The sequence below is a fragment of the Chelonoidis abingdonii genome, chromosome 2 (genome assembly GCF_003597395.2).
Source record: "Chelonoidis abingdonii isolate Lonesome George chromosome 2, CheloAbing_2.0, whole genome shotgun sequence".
NCBI lineage: Eukaryota > Metazoa > Chordata > Testudines > Testudinidae > Chelonoidis > Chelonoidis abingdonii.
The window spans coordinates 36,240,870-36,255,529 of record NC_133770.1 but is presented as its reverse complement, the minus strand read 5'-3'; the positions used below and the strand labels follow the sequence as shown (position 1 = coordinate 36,255,529).

The following is a 14,660-nucleotide window of genomic DNA, read 5'->3' as shown; positions in this document are numbered from 1 at the left end:
GTTTCCGCAGTTAGGTAAAAACATTGGGTGAAATCTTGTCCCTCTTGAAGTCAATGAGGGGGAACCCCAACGCCCTTCATCTAGCTGCAAATAATGCCTTTACTTCATCTCTGGTTCCTTGTCGAAGGGAATTTAAGAAGTTTGCAAACAGTCTCACTCAATATAGCAAAATGGAAGTACAGAAAACCTGACGTTGTTTATAACCAGACTCAGTTGAAAGCTCTAGTCCGGCTTTTATAGTCTGTGTTTGTAACCAACTTGCCATGCCAACAGCTATTGCAGGGAAGTGCTCTAAAGTCTTTGTGCTATGCAGATGCCAGATGTTTTTCCTGAAGTGATCTTTGCCTAGAGAATGTGTTGTGCCTTTCCAGCTTTTTAAGGCTGTCCTCTGTAGAACAAGAGGTGAGACAGAGGCGTTCAGGTTCACAGAATCTAATACAGTGACATTTACCATTACCGGGTATTGAAAGAGTCTGAGTTGCCAGCCTGCAGTGAATAAGCAAAGGATCCTGAAGTGTACTGCAGAAGGAGGCTCATTGCTGCTCATTTCTAGAGTAACATCCTTGATACTGACTTTCGGGTACTGGGAGCTGTTGGCAGTTTTATATTCTGACAAGTGCTGCCGCTTATGGCTCTTAATGCTTCAGATTTGCTTTGGATGAAAATGTTTGTGCCAGTAACTGAGCATCCCCATTCCCAGAGCTAATGATATACACCAAGTCAATGGGACTTAATTATTTTTGTCATTCCCTGAATAAATCACAGTGAAAGAAATAGTGATCAACTTAAAAAATAAGAGACAAGTCCACCAGTGGGTGGCAGAGGCATGCAGTGCCACTACTCAGGTGACCCAGGGACAGAAACAGACTAGGACCCAAGTCCGGGCAAAATGCAGCATCAGTTAGATGACTGCCCTGCTTGTACTGCACTTTATAGAACGGCTGTGTCTGACTTCTGAGGCAGTGGTCATCTGAGCTTTCCACTCCTCAATGAATCTCCCACCTATACAGCACTCTTACCAAACAGACTAGAACTCTGATTGGAAGGATTTTCTCCAATCACAATGCAGATTAGTGAAATACTCTCATTCCAAGAATGGCAGACTATGAAATTGCTCTAACTCTTAGTAGCAAAATGGAACTAAAGAAAATCTGGCATACCTTGAGCTATGTTTAAAAAAAATAAAATGAGCACTTTATATTGACAGTTCACAATATATCTAGGCCCAACAAACATGCAGTTAATTTTGTATACCCTAATATTTAGGTCTATGCTTGTTTTGTGGGTGCAAGTCAGGCCCTAAAACTTTGAGAAAGTGTCCTTGATTGTAATCGTGTCACTATTTCCACACTAGCCATTGCTTCAAACCGTTAGTCCACCTAAGTATCATTCTCCTTCCCACAAACTGACATTAATGGAAAGTCCAAGAAGTTAGCAGCACCAAACACACAAGTTACTCGTTTAAACTTTTTTCATTAAATTATGTAGTTAAAGTCTTGTTTTGTCTGGATATGCAATAGGAATAACATTATGGCTTTGCAATAAATGACTTATCTCCTACTTAAGTTGTTACTTCCCCTACATATCTGTGATGAATGTTTCCCTTTAAATAATTCTGTCCGGATTGGACTCAGCCATGAATTGGTTCCTAGGAAAAGCAAGAACTCCTTTGTCATTCCCATTGAAGGCTCGGCGTTGAGGCTGCCCATAAGTTTCACTGATTTGAATTCACTCAGTGTGAAATCCTAGCCCCATTGCAGTCAATGGCAAAACTCAAAGACTTCAGTAGGAACTTCAGGTTGGGTACTGAACAGGGAGATGCTTATAATTAATACCAACGCGTTCCAGAGAGCAGAATTCATGCTACTGTCCCCTCTTATAAGGTATTTAGATTGAGCTATCACTTAATGGCCGTGTTCATAAATGCACTACCAGTGTGAATAAAATGACCCCAAGGAAGTATCTTAATGAGTGTAACAAGCAAGCAAGCATGTGACACTAAAATATGACCTCCAACCCCAAGGAGAGAAGCTCTTTGAGGTGTCCAGTGTACATCAATTTACTAAGTATATGGGCATATTAAGAAATATATGGAGATAGAACCGTTTTGCATTAACATGTATAAAGAGTATGGCGGTTATATATTGTCCCCAGAAATCCTTAACATAGCAAAGTGTGCCAACAAACATCTTGTTGCCACAGCAACACAGTACAAACAAATAATAGGTAACCTACCATGGTAGACAGAAAGATACCAGTATGTGGCGACGAGGTGGGAGAGGGGCTGGAATTATCTTTTTAAGGCAGTTTTGAAGCAGGAACAGATGACATATGGCTCATTTACTCGCGTGTAAACGTACACACATTGACTATACATTCCAAGGGAAAGGCAGTTGCTTAGAATAAAAACTATTTAGACCCAACACCATTTTCCCCCTAGAACTGCAGGAGCATCATTGCAGGGCCTATATCTATTTTAATCAAAGTTTCTTCCTACTAGGTACCACTCTCTTCAGTAAGGATAACAGGTCACTGACTTGGAGACAAAACAAATGATTACAACAGAAAACTCAGATTTATGTGGAATGTAGTAAAATGTTTCACTGTGATTCTAAAGGTGTATTGACCTTTCTCTGTTTGTCTTGACGGTCACTACAGTTTAAGAACAACTTAAACACTTGTCATTCTCTCCACTTTGATAAAATCCACAACAGTTAAAACAAGATTCCACATCAAAGCAGTTTGAAAAAAGACCTTTTAATGTGTCTGGCATCATAGCTTAATTCCCTGTAACAACAGAATGCTTGGTTTCCATTTTTTTAGACATCCCGGGATTTGGCTTGCTTCATACAGTTTGAGAATTTGAATATTTATTATGGTACTCAGTACAAACTGAAATACAAGGCACCTACGGATTACTGCTTTGTCTTAAAGGTATGTACAAGAGAAGTTTGTTATGCTAATATGTGCTCTAACTGCTGCCATATACAGACATGGTAAGGGCCTGATCCTGCAAGGTGCAGAGTGCCTCCTGCCATGTTACTGCACACCTTCAACTGCTAGTCACTTTAGCCCTATTCAGCAATATACCTTTAAGAATTACTTAACTTTAAGCACGAGTAGTCGCACTGAGTACCTTGATGAATTGGGGCCCTTAAGATGATGCTCAATGTCTTGCAGGATGAGGCCCAACAGATGTCATGCTTTAAAGCACAACTCTGTGTGGCAGAAGGAGAAGAGCATGGTGGGCCTGGCTCACCCACATAGCTACAGTACAGCTGCTGGAGAAAGTACTGGGGCTCCTTTTACTGCTACTCCAGCTGGGGAGACGAGGGACCCCAGGCTACTGCCTGTTCCTCTCAGGGAGGGAAGGGGATGCTGCATTGCCACTGTACTCCAAGTAGAGGGGTGAGCCCATGGTGTAGGGCCAGAACTGTGAGATGCCTTGTGGCATTATGCATCTAGGGCACTAGATTGCCTTAATTGGGTCTAGATTACTAGCTAAAATAATAGAGATTCAGAAATCAGAACATATCTGACAACACTGACATGGCAGAAGATATGGATTCCTGTTCTACAGCTCTTATGGGCCTGTGGTGCTAACAGGAGCTGCTACCAAACAATGTTTAGCCAAATTGAAAGACAATAAGAGGCAGATACACAGCAAAATGCCATTTTTAATTTTTCTTTTCTGGTTATAGCTGCATTTTAATGGACTTGTTATCCAAAAAAGAAGCGTCTGTCCAGTTTTAAGTGTTTGCCAGTTTAGTTTACACATGGCCCAAATACAAATAATTTGTATGAATCAGACTGATTTTCTGTTTGCAGATTTAAATGATTAATACAGTTCAGCAGTTTAGATAATGCAGTTCTCCACAAACCACTTTGGCAAAGTCACTTCCTCTCTGTCCCTCACTTTCCCCATTTGTAAAATGGGTATAATTATATTTGCCTCCTTTGGAAAACACTTTGAGATTAACTAATGCAGTGGTTCTCAACTGATTACACATTGTGGGCTGCATATGTGGTCCACAATGTGTTACCTGGGCTGCAGTGGCTGCGTGGTAGAGCAGCGGCAGCCCCGAACCTGACCCTCACTGTGCCAGGTGGCCAGTTGCCCACCCCAAACCCCACAGGGTCAGCAGGCCAACCCCAGTCCCTGCCACACAGCTGCCCTGGATCACTCGAGGCTGGGCGGTTGCCCTGGATCACTACTAGGTAAGACGGGCCAGCTGCTCACCCTGGATGCCCACCATGTGGCTGCCCCAGACCCCAGAGCTCGCGTGGCCGGTCGGCTGTCCCAGATCCCCGCCAGGTGGGGCAGAGTCCGGCTGCTGGTCCCTGGATCCCACATGGCAGCCCCGACCCCTGCCATACAGGACAGGCCAGCAGCTCTGGACCCTGGAGCTTGTAGGCTGGCCAGGAGCCCCAGATCCCTGACCCTGCAGGGCTCACCAGCAGCCAGGACCCCAGACTCCCACCACACGGGGTTGGCCAGGAGCCCAGACCCTGCCATGCTGGGCGGCGGGGCACCCTGGCTGGACCCCGCTGCGCCAGGCAGCAGAGCAGCTGGGAACCCTGTGGACTGTGCCATGCAGGGCATGGTGGTTGCCTCAGAGCTTTCTGGGTCGGCCGGCTGCCCCAGACACCAGAGTTCATGGGGCAGGCCAGCTGCCCCAGAGACCATGGTGCCCGCTGGCTGCCCCCGACCCCATGGGGCTACCAGAAGCCCCGACCCCAGACTCCTGCCACATGGGGCAGGCCAGCAGCCCCAACCTGGACCCCAACCTTGCCGTGCTGGGCAGCAGGACAGCCCAACCAGAGCCCTCTGTGCTGGCAGCGGGACAGGTCAGACACCCCCGTGCTGGGCAGCTGAGAACCTGGGACCCCAGGCACACAGGGCTAAACTGTGTGCTAATTGGGCCGTGGGTTGAGAACCGCTGAACTAAGGAAAATCGCTATATAAGAGCAAGGTATTCTTATTATTCAGAAAATACAAGCACAGTTAATGGAGAAAAGAGAAATAGTTCAATCAGTTTTAGAAATAAGTTGAAGTTGGTTCTCTGTAAAAGACTTCAAAGCCGTTGTGAGCATATTTAACTGCCACAGTGCATCTATATAACATTCAAAATGGGTGAAAGTGGTCAAAATTAGTATTTGGCTAATCTAAGTGCTTTCTAGACATTTTATTTGCTTTGCAAGTAGATGAAAATGAAGTACATCAGGAAAATGATTTTGAGTGCTCAGCAATGTTTTGAATTATTCACATCACTGTGGGAACTTTATGACCCAATGTGCTACCATTTGTACAAAAAACAATTTATGCTACAAATTATCACTGTTGCACTAAAGTATTTATTAAACTAAAATACCTTGGATGTATGAAGTTAACATGTTGTGCCTTTGTATCACTTACTGTGGTGGTGGAGGTGAAAAACCAACTGTGAAAGCCTGAGAGGAAGGGGTTTATGCATCATAAATTTGAGTTTGAAATATCTTTTACTTAAAAATGTTCGCTATAGTGCCTTTAAAGTGTACTAGCAATGTAACAGAATAAGCATCATACCCAGACAGCACTGTTGTGGGTAAGGAGAAATATAGTCTATGTTACTGTTATTGGTCTTCATTTTTATTCTAATGTGTTTTCAGAGGCTGGGACATGTGGTAGGTTCCTGATTGGAACCATTTTGCACTTTATTATGGCATTCTTGAAACTGGCGGTTTACAGTGGTTGAAAGAGCCTTAAACATAGACGGTCTGCAAATTTTAAACTGTTGTTGTATGGCGGTGTAAACCGGTCTGGCTGGGGCTCGTCCCCCTCAGGCGCGGTGGGGAGCCAGGGCGCCTCCTTACACACAGCAGTCTGCGTCTACGCCTGGCCCTTGGGCAGGGCAGGCGGCAAATGGTTCGGGCTCAGCTCTGGCACTCAGGGGCTGAGCAAACACAGTCCATAGCCCAAGCCCTTGGTCAGGGCGGGGCAGCAAATAGTTCAGACTCAGCTCCTGCACTCAGGGGCTGAGCAAACACAGTCTATAGCCCAAGCCCTTGGTCAGGGCAGGGCAGCAAATAGTTCAGGCTCACTCAGGGGCTGAGCAAACACAACACAGTACAAGCAGTGAGTCTATATAGAAGGTCTCCTCAGGTCCGGGAGAGGAGGAATCTGCCACCCTTGGACGGGTGGCAGGGGGGATGCAGGCCCTCCCACTCCACTGCGTTCCAGCCCGGCGCCCTAGCAGCGACAAGGGTTCGCTGGAGTCAGTGGGGAATCCAGGCCGCAACACACTGACATGGGTTCACAGTCCCCAGGAGCCAGACTAGGGTCGGCTACCCCCGGGCTACTTCCAATTCCCCCCTCTCCCTGTACCTGGCCTCCGCTGGCATAGTTCGGGGGGTCCTAGACCATGGGTTCCTCTGGATACTGGGAGGCAGGACACTCCGATGGCTCCACCGGATAGCAAGCGCAGGGCAGGTCAGGTTGGGGGTCCTCCAGATACCGGGCAGGAGGCAGGTCCGGGCAGCGCTCCTCCGGATAGCGAGGGCAGGGCAGGTCAGGCTGGGGGTCCTCCGGATACCGGACACGAGGCAGGTCCAGCCAGCGCTCCTCCGGATAGTGAGCACAGGGCAGGGCAGGTCAGGTCAGGCTGGGGGTCCTCCAGATACCGGGCACGAGGCAGGTCCAACCTAGCGGGAGCTTGGGCCTCAGCATCTTTCCTCTTCGGTGGCTGGCCCGCAACTGAGCTCTGGGGCCGGGCTTTTATACTTCCTGTCCCGCCCCTTGACTTCCGGGGGCCGGGGACAGGCGGCGTTGGCTCTGCCCATGGAGGTGCCTGCTCTGGCTCGTCCTCCTCAGGCACGGCGGGGAGCCAGGGCGCCTCCTTACAGGGGGGAAATAGTGGCCGGTAGAGCCAAGGTCTACCACATCCTTCCTCTTTTACTTTCAGCCATCGCCAGTATGATAGGGCTGAGGATAGTGGTAGTTTGAGTGCGAGGGATTGTGGGAAAGAAAGGAACAACACTGTGGTGTGTCCTGGATAACTTGAGTCAGTTACCCTATGTGGCAAGCACCGCACTGCTGTCACACTCCCACCACAGCTGCAAGCCAACTCAAGTACCAGTTCCTCTCAGTGCATTTAAGATGTAGTTGCAAAACCAGAGATCTCATTAACTCTGGTCCTATTGCATGTAGCTCTTTTTTATCTCTCACTTCCTGTAAGACCTAGGGACAGGCCTAAACAAGTGTGTTCTCTCTTCTCTGAGCCTCCATATACTCCCGCTATGCGCAGAAGTGTAACATTTCTAACAGTGTCTAGAATTGTGGTTGACGGTTGGGCTGTTTTTAGGCTGAGTGGATGCTGGTGACATATAAGTGTGAAAACGGGAGTAGAGCTATCACAAAGTTTATACTGGTGAATTGCTCATCTCCTAGTTCAGTTTAGTATTCATATGCAAGTGTTCTAAGTGAGATTATCCTGCAGGGGACAACTTGTCCTGAGTTGCCAAAGGAGAACAAACCATCTTAGAGTGTCATCACTGAGTAATCATGACATGAGATGTCTTTCATTCTGTGATAGTGTCCAAGATGAATTAATGGAAAGGAATAGTCTTGTGCATACATTCAGGTGCAATGATGACAGACAGTGGCATTAACCTGTAAGTGAAAGGAGACTATTTTTTGGATAGATGATTTCTCCAGACCTCATTTTAGTAAGACTAAAATATGGGCTACAATACTGGTTTCACATCCACACCTTTTAAGCTTATGCTCACACATACTTCAAAGATATTGAAAGGGTCCAGTGTTCATACAAAGGGGATGAATGATTAACAGAACAGCCTTGATAAAGCTACATAAAACAACATGAATGTTAGTTTTGAAGAAATCACATGCATACACCCTACCCACCCCACCCCCAAAATAAACCCAAAACATCACTGAGCCATCTTACCAGATGACTAGATCCAAGCAACAGAACTAGTACCTGATTCCAGAGATCCTCCCTCGTAATATCAGTGTGGTGAAGTATACCCTGAAAGAAATATTGCTTTCTTTTATTTTGTGATCTCATGTGTCTTTAGGGATGGAAGGGATCTCAAGAGATGATTAAGGCAAGGAGCAGAGTTTCTTACCATCTTCCCATGGGTGGCAAGTTTGTAGAAATTTTGGTGGTGTCCAGAACCCGCCCCCCCAAACTCCGCCCCTACCTGCCTAAGGCTCTGGGAGGGGGCTTTGGGCGGGGAGGTCTGGGGTGCAGGTCCTGGGCTGGGGATTAGGGTGCAGGAGGGATGCAGGCTTTGGGATGGAGTTTGGGTGCTGGGTGCAGGCTCTGGACTGGGGCAAGGGGTGGGTGTGCAGGTGGTGGTGAGGGGTGCAGGCTTTGGGACGGAGTTTGGGTGCAGGCTCTGGGCTGGGGGTGGGGGTGTAGGAAGGAGTGAGGGGTGCAGGCTCTGGAAGGGAGTTTGGGGGTGGGAAAGGATGTGTGGGAAGGGGGAGAAGGTGCACACTCTGGGAGGGAGTTTGGGGATAGGAGGGAGTGCAGGGTTGAGGGCTGTGAGGCGAGGATGAGGGGTTCATGCTGCAAGGGGGCTCAGGGCTGGGGCAGAGGATTAGAGTGCAAGGGGATGATGGCTCTGGCTGGTGCTGAGGGGTTCATGATGCAGGAGGGGGCTCAGGGCAGAGGGTTGGGGTGTGGGGTAAGAGCTGTGGGGCTGAGGATGAGGGGTTCATGATGTGGGGAGGCTCAGGGCTGGGGTAAAGGATTAGGGTGCAAGGGGATGAGGGCTCTGGCTGGGGATGAGGGGTTTGGGGCCTTGGAGAGGCTCAGGGCTAGGGTGGAAGGGCAGGGTAAGGGCAGCCTACCTTGTTAGTAGGGAGGCACTAGGACCCTGGGGCAGCAGACAGCAGTTCTGCCAGAAGCCAGTCTACTTCGGCAGCACAAGCAGGCAGGGGAGAGGCGCTGTGCTGCTTTTTGTCAGGCAGGAACGCAGCGCGGCGAGGGGAGACACGCAGGGGGAGGGGTGGAAGGCGGGGGCTGGGACCTGCTCCAGGCAGGGACGCGGTGGGGGGGAGACCTGTGGGGGCCGGGGCCCAATCCAGGCAGGGCTGGAGGAGAGACCCAGCTCCAAATATTGCTGGAGCAGGGCCCCCAGCCCTGAATATTCCTGGTGCTCGGGCACCGCAAATGTATATAACCTGTTGCCTATGCATCTTCCTGTGTGTTTGTGTAGGACTGTCAAGTGTTTCTGGAAAGGGAAGGTGGGAATTCTATCAAAGGAGAATGTGCCCCTTTAGTTATAACCGCTTATATTTGGAGAATCTTTTCTGATCGAACTGTGATGAGTTGTGAATGCAGCTTCTCGACTTTTTCCAGTCACTGCAGTGCTGCATTAAACATGCTTTAGCCCTGAGCACAGAGAATGCTATTCCTTTCAGTGATTTTTTTTTTCCATTTGAACCATCAAGATACCTCAGGAGATAATGAAGGTAAAAGCTAGTTGACCAGTATCTTAGAGGTTTCTCAAGAGCATTTCTGAGTGTCTTCTAGTGAAAGAGAGAACATTTCGTTTAGCTTATTCAGAAGTTTCCTGTCAGGATGATTCAGAAAGAGTCTAAGATGATGGAACAAATAGCTACTTCCTAATGCCCACTACTATTAGACAGAGACAAGCCCAGCTGAGCTTGTCTAACTGAAAGGAGCCCAGGTGGCTAATCAGCATCTACAAGAAAGCTGAAGTCACATTTAGCTGCCTCTATCAATTCCAGAGCAGTAAAGTGGAACTAATGTCTTTTGGAACCGTGGGAAGATAGGGCAGGGTAGGGAAAGGGCTCTGCTTAGGCTAATGGATAGAGTCAGCATGTGTCCTCAGGCATTTGAGGAACCATAAAGCTTGAAAGATATTTTTCTCCTCTTACCCACTTGGCCTATGCTGGGACATAACTCTCAATAAAATGAGACTAACCACTGGAACAGGCCTTTTACATGTGAACCAGGCATCCCGTCAGGCCTCCATTCCTTAAAGGAAAAGTTACACGTAAGAAAAACAACACAACCTATTAAAAAATAAAACCTCAGAAGGAACGAACCCTTGTAGGAGCTGCACGTCTAAACGTGCAGATAATTCCATCTTGTTTAACTAACCATTACTTAACACCAGCCAAAATTTAAAGGTTACCACCCTTTATCTTAACATCAGACCTTTTCCCTTTCAAGGTCAAATGAGGGTATTGCACATGTTAGTTCTAATCCTTGGTTCTCTTTTTAGATCAGTGGCAGGGTGCTGGTGTTAGAAGTTCCTCGCCAAACAATCTAATAATAAAACAGCCTCTGGCCACCCATGCACATAACAGGACACTAATGGTACGGTCCAAGGAAGCTCTTCTGATCTCCAATACAGACGAGAAAAGGGATGCACAGCCAGCTGGAAAGAAACATTTCATTCAAACCTGTATCCAAACAAGGATACCTCTCCTATTGCCATGCAGAGCATGGCAGAAAGAACAAACCCCATAGTAACACAGCTTTCCAGATCACCCGCTTTTGCTGACAGCTCTGGCTACTCAGAAATGAAAGGGAAGCAAAACTTCTGCTCATACTTCTCCGGGAAGTCCATTTTTAGCAACCACTGGAAGAAATTATCTCTCACATCTGTAATGAGTGCACAAGCCGAGAGTGTCCAGCACTATGTAGGAAAGCACCTATACAATATAAAGCAGCTGTCCCTGAAATGTGGCTCTCCTACTACATTATCTGAGGATTGTATTGGGAACAGCATGTACATCATCATCAACAGTCATTTCGTACTGTTAGGTTGAAACTAAGGCTGTCAAGCGATTTAAAAAAATAATCACGATTAATCACCCTGTTAATAATAGAATACCAATTATTTCTGGATGTTTTCTACATTTTCAAATATAATTACTTCAATTACAACACAGAATACAAAGTGTACAGTGCTCACTTTATATTTATTTTTATTACAAATATTTGCACTTTAAAAAACAAAAGAAATAGTATTTTTCAACTCACTGTACTGTAATACAATCTCTTTATCATGAAAGTTGAACTTACAAATGTAGAATTATGTACAAAAAAACTGCATTCAGATCAAAACTATGTAAAACTTCAGAGCCTACAAGTCCACTCAGTCCTGTTTCAGCCAATTGTTCAGACAAACAAGTTTGGTTACAGTTTGCAGGGGATAAAACTGCCCGCTTCTTGTTTACAATGTCACTTGCAAGCGAGAACAGGCATTCGCATGGCACTGTGGTAACTGTCATAGCAAGATATTTATGTGTCAGATGCACTAAAGATTCATATGTCCCTTCATACATCAACAACTATTCCAGAGGACATGCGTCTATGCGGATGACAAGTTCTGCTCAACGATCCAAAGTAAATCGGAATGAAGTGCGTTCATTTTCATCATCTGAGTCAGATGCCACCAGCAGAAGGTTGATCTTTTTTGGTGGTTCAAGTTCTGTAGTTTCTGCATCTGAGTGTGGCTCTATTAAAACTTCTGAAAGCATGCTCCACACCTGACTCGTCCCTCTCAGATTTTGGAAGGCACTTCAGATTCTTAAACCTTGGGTCGAGTGCTGTAGCTATTTTTAGAAATCTTACATTGGTACCTTCTTTGCATTTTGTCAAATCTGCTGTAAAAGTGTTCTTAAAATGAATATGTGCTGGGTCATCATCCGAGACTGCTATAACATGAAATATTTGGCAGCATGCGAGTAAAACAGAACAGGAGACACAAAATTCTCCCTCAAGAAGTTCAGTCACAAATTTAATTAATGAATTATTTTTTAATGAGCATTATCAGCATGGAAGCATGTTCTCTGGAATGGTGGCAGAAGCATGAAGGTGCGTATGAATGTATAGCATATCTGGCATGTAAATACCTTGCAACGCCAGCTACAAAAGTGCCATGTGAATGCCTATTCTCACTTTCAGGTGACATTGTAAATAAGAAGCAGGCAGCAGTATCTTACATAAATGTACACAAACTTGTTTGTCTGAGCGATTGGCTGAACAAGAAGTAAGACTGAGTGGACTTGTAGGCTCTAAAGCAGGGGTAGGCAACCTATGGCATGGGTGCCAAAGGCGGCACGTGAGCTGATTTTTCAGTGGCACTCACACTGCCTGGGTCCTGGCCACCAGTTCGGGGGGCTCTGCATTTTAATTTAATTTTAAATGAAGCTTCTTAAACATTTTAAAAGCCTTTTTTACTTTACATACAATAATAGTTTAGTTATATATTATAGACTTATAGAAGGAGACCTTCTAAAAACATTAACATGTATTACTGGCACGCAGAACCTTACATTAGAGTGAATAAATGAAGATTCGGCACAGCACTTCTGAAAGGTTGCCGACCCCTGCTCTAAAGTTTTACATTGTTTTGTTTTTGAGTGCAGTTATGTAACAAAAAAAGCCCTATGTTTGTAAGTTACACTTTCTCAGTAAAGAGATTGTACTACAGTGTTTGTATGAAATGAATTGAAAAATACTATTTCTTTTGTTTATCATTTTACAGTGCAAACATTTGTAATAAAAATAATATAAAGTGAGCAGTGTACACTTTTTATTCTGTGCTGTAATAGAAATCAATATATTTGAAAATGTACAAAAACATCCAAAATACTGTATTTAATACATTTGAATTGGTATTCTATTGTTTAACAGTGTGATTAATCGCGATTACTTTTTTTAATCACAATTAATTTTTTGAGTTAATTGTGTGAGTTAACTGTGATTAATCGACAGCCCTAGTTGAAACCGTTTCAAAGCCAGAGGAACCCACCTTGGCAAGAAGGGTCAGTTCATCTCCTTGGTGAAATTTTCCATTGTATTTAACAGAAACCTTGAACATTATAGTGTTTGTTTTGTGTCTGTGTGAGAGTATTCACCAGTCCTGAAGCCAGTTATCTCATGCCATGATGAAAAATCCTTCAAAGCAGACAAATAGCAAGGTAATCTATATGCAAATTGACTGGTTTAGTCAGCCTGATGTGTCTGAGACTGAGTGAATTTAATTATGGTTTATTGGTGCTGGTTTTGCTTGAGTAATCTGAAGGTAATGGTGCATAATGCTGAATTAATCTAGGATGAAACAAAATGGTTTCCTGGGGATAAACTGAGACAAGGGCATCATCATACTCCATTTCTGCAGCTGTGTACATTTTTCCTTGTAGCCCATTGTAGCTTTCTTGGTATCCTCTGGAGTCTGCCACATCTCTCTCAGATCTCTAATGTTCACAAGAATTTTAGAGCCAAATTCTCTGCTCAAGTAGTTTTTTTTTCTGTAATGGAGTTAATCCAGCAGATAATTTGGTCCTTCATTTGGTCCACTGCTGGTTCTCTCCTCTTCCACACCTAATATATTCCCTCACAGATGCCTATAAAGTGTACACTCTGTAGGACACCCTTTTAAAAATGTAAAAGTGAGAAGTAAGTGATTTGAGAAATAAGATGGTATGAGAGATTCCTAGAAAGGAAACAAAAAGGATACAGAACAAGAGAGCATTTTTGCCTCTTCATCTGAAACAATTTAATCCTTTAGCATCAACATTTCAGGTGAGTATTTAAATTAAAATCAGGCCTCCACTAATAACCTGAAAAAAGCAAATATAAAAAGATAATTTATTTATTAATAAGCTGTTTCAGAGATTGTAGGGAAACAGACCCTGCACTGAAGAGCTCACAGTCTAAGTAAGTGTGTAAGTTTTTGCAGGATTGGTGCCTAAACAATATAGAGGCTGAGTGAGGGAAGGGATATAATAAATGCTTTTTCTTTTCTCTGAAAAGTTATTCTCTTTAGTTAACAGTAACTATATTTAAAAAAAAAATAGTTAAACCAAAAGCATTGCTTCAGTCACTAGGGAAGTGTAAGTTAGAAGCAGAATTTCCTTATGACAATGCAGTCATTTTAGATAAGCAGATTCTTTGCACATTTTAGGTAAATCAGGCAAGTCTCCAGGCTGGCATTCTGGTTGCAGGGAATATGTGGAGTCAGGATGTAACTGGATTTAGAAGCAATTAGCCACACTTTTACCTCAGTTTTCTGGGTGTCCAATTTGATACTTTGGGGTTGATTTTCCAAAGTGTTGAGCACACACCATTCCCATTGATTTCAACTGTAGCAGATGCTAGCATTTCTGAAAATCACTCCTCAAGGGATCTCAAAACGGGCACCTAAAAACCAAGAAGGTCCCCAAAAATCAATAGGCCAAAAATGCCAGAAGTGGCTAACTCCAAAGCCATCAGTTTGTGGATCAGTGCTCAGTTTCATAGACAGTAACACCTCCCAAAAGCTTTAGGTAAGTAAAAGACGGTTACTCACCTTTGTAACTGTTGTTCTTCGAGATGTGTTGCTCATATCCATTCCAGTTAGGTGTGCGTGCGCCGCGTGCACATTCGTTGGAAGACTTTTTACCCTAGCAACACTCGGCGGGTTGGCTGGGCGCCCCCTGGAGTGGAGCTGCTATGGCACCGGATATATACCCCAGCTGACCCGGCCACCCTTCAGTTCCTTCTTGCCGGCTACTCCGACAGTGGGGAAGGAGGTGGGTTTGGAATGGATATGAGCAACACATCTCGAAGAACAACAGTTACAAAGGTGAGTAACCGTCTTTTCTTCTTCGAGTGATTGCTCATATCCAT

General features: G+C 45.0%; 1 protein-coding gene across 4 annotated transcripts in view; it reads left to right on the top strand.

Annotated features, from left to right (window-relative positions):
- The window catches only part of APBB1IP (amyloid beta precursor protein binding family B member 1 interacting protein), a 130,923-nt gene that overhangs the window by 79,224 nt on the left and 37,039 nt on the right, over positions 1-14,660 (top strand). For all 4 annotated transcript variants that reach the window (XR_012655199.1, XM_075062263.1, XM_032786226.2 and 1 more), the window contains exon 10: positions 2,824-2,934. Coding sequence is in view for 3 of the 4 variants with exons in the window: in XM_075062263.1 (XP_074918364.1) it covers positions 2,824-2,934 (111 nt within the window). In the remaining variant the exon portion in view is untranslated. The remainder of the gene's footprint in view (positions 1-2,823; positions 2,935-14,660) is intronic.